Below are 2,903 nucleotides of genomic sequence, written 5' to 3'. Positions count from 1 at the left end.
TCAATTAATATAGTTTTTATAAATCAACATTAAATGAAAATAAAAGTATTAAAATTTTCAAAATTTCCCGTATGTCGCACGGGTCCCTGCTAGTTTATTTAAATAATTGTAAAAATACTGATTATTTTATCGAGATGGTTCTGGTCTATGATTTTGAATTTGTCTCGCATAATAACTGTCACGGGTCGGATCAGTCTCGATCAAGACCCCACGTGCTGAGATCCTATTGGTTCACTGGGTTGTAAATGTTATATCTAATAGATGGAAAGATAAGATTAAAGATTTGTATTACAATTAGAAAACCAATTAGATTCTAGTTAGAGTGAAAATTGTTAGGTTTGAAATTTTGATATAAATAGAAGAGTTTAGTTTCGTAAAAATCTCTACCCACCTAAAACCATGGAGGACGTTAGTAGCAGCAGTCCAACTTCGGTGAAGAGTCCGAGTAAGACCAGCGACTCCAGAGATGACTTTGATTTCTCCAACATTCCACCTGGCTTCAGATTCACTCCAAGCGACGAGGAACTCGTCGTTTTTTACTTGCAGAAGATGCTTTTAGAAGAACGGTTGCCTGCGAACAAGATTGAAGTGGTTTCTCTTTACGATTACAGTCCACAAGCACTAACAGGTTTGCTTCTTCTCGATATGGGTGGTGGTGGATGTAATCTTTTTTTTCTTTCTTGAATTCTTCTTCTTTCTCTCTGCTGTGTATTTAATGTATCCATTGATATATAGAGAAACATAAACCGTATGTGAGACAGAAGGAATGGTATTTCTTTACCCATAGAGATCGGAAGTACCGGAATGGATCTCGGCCGAACCGATCTGCCGGAGATGGGTATTGGAAGGCCACCGGAGCTGATAAATCGATATACAGCGACGGTGTGCATGTCGGATATAAGAAGGCATTGGTATTCTACAAGGGGAAGCCTCCCAAGGGTGAAAAGACTAATTGGATTATGCACGAGTATAGGGTCGCTGAATACATTAATCCTCGTCCTAAGGAAAAACGCCATGACATGAGAGTATGGTTTTTTATCATTCTTTTTATTTGTTTTAATCAGTTGTTCATTTCAGTTTGTTTTGTGCAAGTTTTCCAGCCTTCTTCTTATCTTTTTCTCATCGAGGCTTAATATCTGATCCGACTCTCTTGTTCTTTCCTTGCACCGGCTCTCTTGCATTATTCGTTAATTTTATTTTGTTCATTTAGATACCTGAGCAAGTTTTCTAACTTTTCTTTTGTCTTTCTTATCGAGTTTCATCTTTAATTTTGAGCATACTCTTTCTTTTTAAATACTGAATTAATCTTTCTTTTTCTTTTAAACCTAATCTTCTTCTTTTCGTTTTTGATGCAGTTGGACGACTTTGTTCTCTGCAAGATTTATAAAAAGCCAGAGAAATCGGTATCGACTCGGGTGGCGGGAGATCCAGAGAAGGCCAAGGTTGATGGTGAAGCCAGAGAAATCAGCAATAACTACTGTGATCTTGATATCCCATACACACAATCATCATTTTATGATGAATATATTAGCATGCATAAGGAAGATGCAGAGCAAAACTTTTACACTAACGAAGGTATACCAGATCAACCTCTGCAGTATAGCAATTTAGAGTACCGGCAGAACTTTCCTAACAACGACCAGAGGTTCACAAATATCCGGTTACTTCATGGATCTGCTGAACTGGATTTAGACTACTGGAACTCCAACTCGAATCTGCACACTAATGGTGCAGATAGCCCTTGGAAACCAGTGCAGGGAAGCTGTAACGATCTCTTTCGGCAGTTAAGTGATTTCATGCATGATACGTTGTCTCCGTTTATTGCTGAAGCTTCAGTTGTACAACCAAAGCTCAAAACAGACCAGGGTGACGATTCAACCGTTCCACCAATGCCACCACTCAGACGGAGGCGCATTGATGCTTCTCCGTCACCATTGAATTACAACATTGTTGATGTTCCCCTGTTGCCACTGCAACCATCCAATCAAAACTTTGTGGGTGATCCTCTGGTGGAACTACTGAGTGAAAACCATGTGGGTGTTCCTCCATTGCCACCGGTACTCCAGCCAAGCCAGGCTGATGCTCCTCCTTTGCCACCACCCAACCAAAACAATGGTGGCGTTCCTCCAGAGCCACAACAGCAATTCCATGGCAGGCGAAGATGATGTTTCTGTGTGTAGATGATTTGTTGTGTATATTATTGATCAGTATTTACATCAGAGAAGTTGATATCTAGAAAGATGATGTCTTAATTTGGGAACTAGTAGAAATCATTTAGGTTTAACAATGACTTTGGTGGAAGTATTTTCAGTCTTGTGAATTGCTATTTCTTTTCTTTGGATATTTATTTTATTAAAAGATCTTCTTAATGTTGGCAGTTTGCACAATTCAAGTATGCGTGTATATCTCATGGTCGGGCGTATCGATATTTTGAACCATGAATTAATATATTCATAATAAATAGATGATTCTGTACGTCTGGGATATATCAAGAACTGTACAGTTATTGCCGATTTCTCTGGCTTCATCATCAAGAACTTTGCCAGGTTGGTGCTCCTCCATGTCACCACTCAACCGATCGAAACAATGATGGTGATGTTGATGTTTCTGTGTATAGATCGATATGTTGACCAGTGTATATGCTTATTGATCAGGATTTCCCATGTCTTACAGTCATGTGAACTGCTATTTCCTTTCTTAAGTAAAAGATCTTCTCATAATGTTTGCACAATTCAAATATGTGGGTATGATTTATATATGTATGTACATATGGTGCATGTATGTATGCATGTACGTAGGTATGTATGTATATGCATAACTCATAGGTCACAAGAATCCCACATGGTGCAAGTCGGATCTGGAGGTTCATAGGTCACACTACTAGAAAGTTTACTATATCCCAC

General features: G+C 38.7%; 1 protein-coding gene across 1 annotated transcript; it reads left to right on the top strand.

The window, feature by feature from the left end:
- Positions 1-399: 399 nt before the first annotated feature.
- On the top strand, positions 400-2,371 carry LOC148843295 (NAC domain-containing protein JA2L-like). The gene is made up of 3 exons (XM_088959391.1): positions 400-628; positions 736-1,025; positions 1,356-2,371. Exons 1-3 carry the CDS (start codon positions 400-402, stop codon positions 2,163-2,165), a joined length of 1,329 nt encoding a protein of 442 aa, XP_088815517.1. The 3' UTR covers positions 2,166-2,371.
- Positions 2,372-2,903: the final 532 nt, after the last annotated feature.

The sequence above is a fragment of the Nelumbo lutea genome, chromosome 8, assembly GCF_056320005.1.
Source record: "Nelumbo lutea isolate HS-2025 chromosome 8, American lotus-T2T, whole genome shotgun sequence".
NCBI lineage: Eukaryota > Viridiplantae > Streptophyta > Magnoliopsida > Proteales > Nelumbonaceae > Nelumbo > Nelumbo lutea.
The sequence above is the reverse complement of the archived record's forward strand: the minus strand, read 5'-3'. Positions and strand labels throughout refer to the sequence as shown.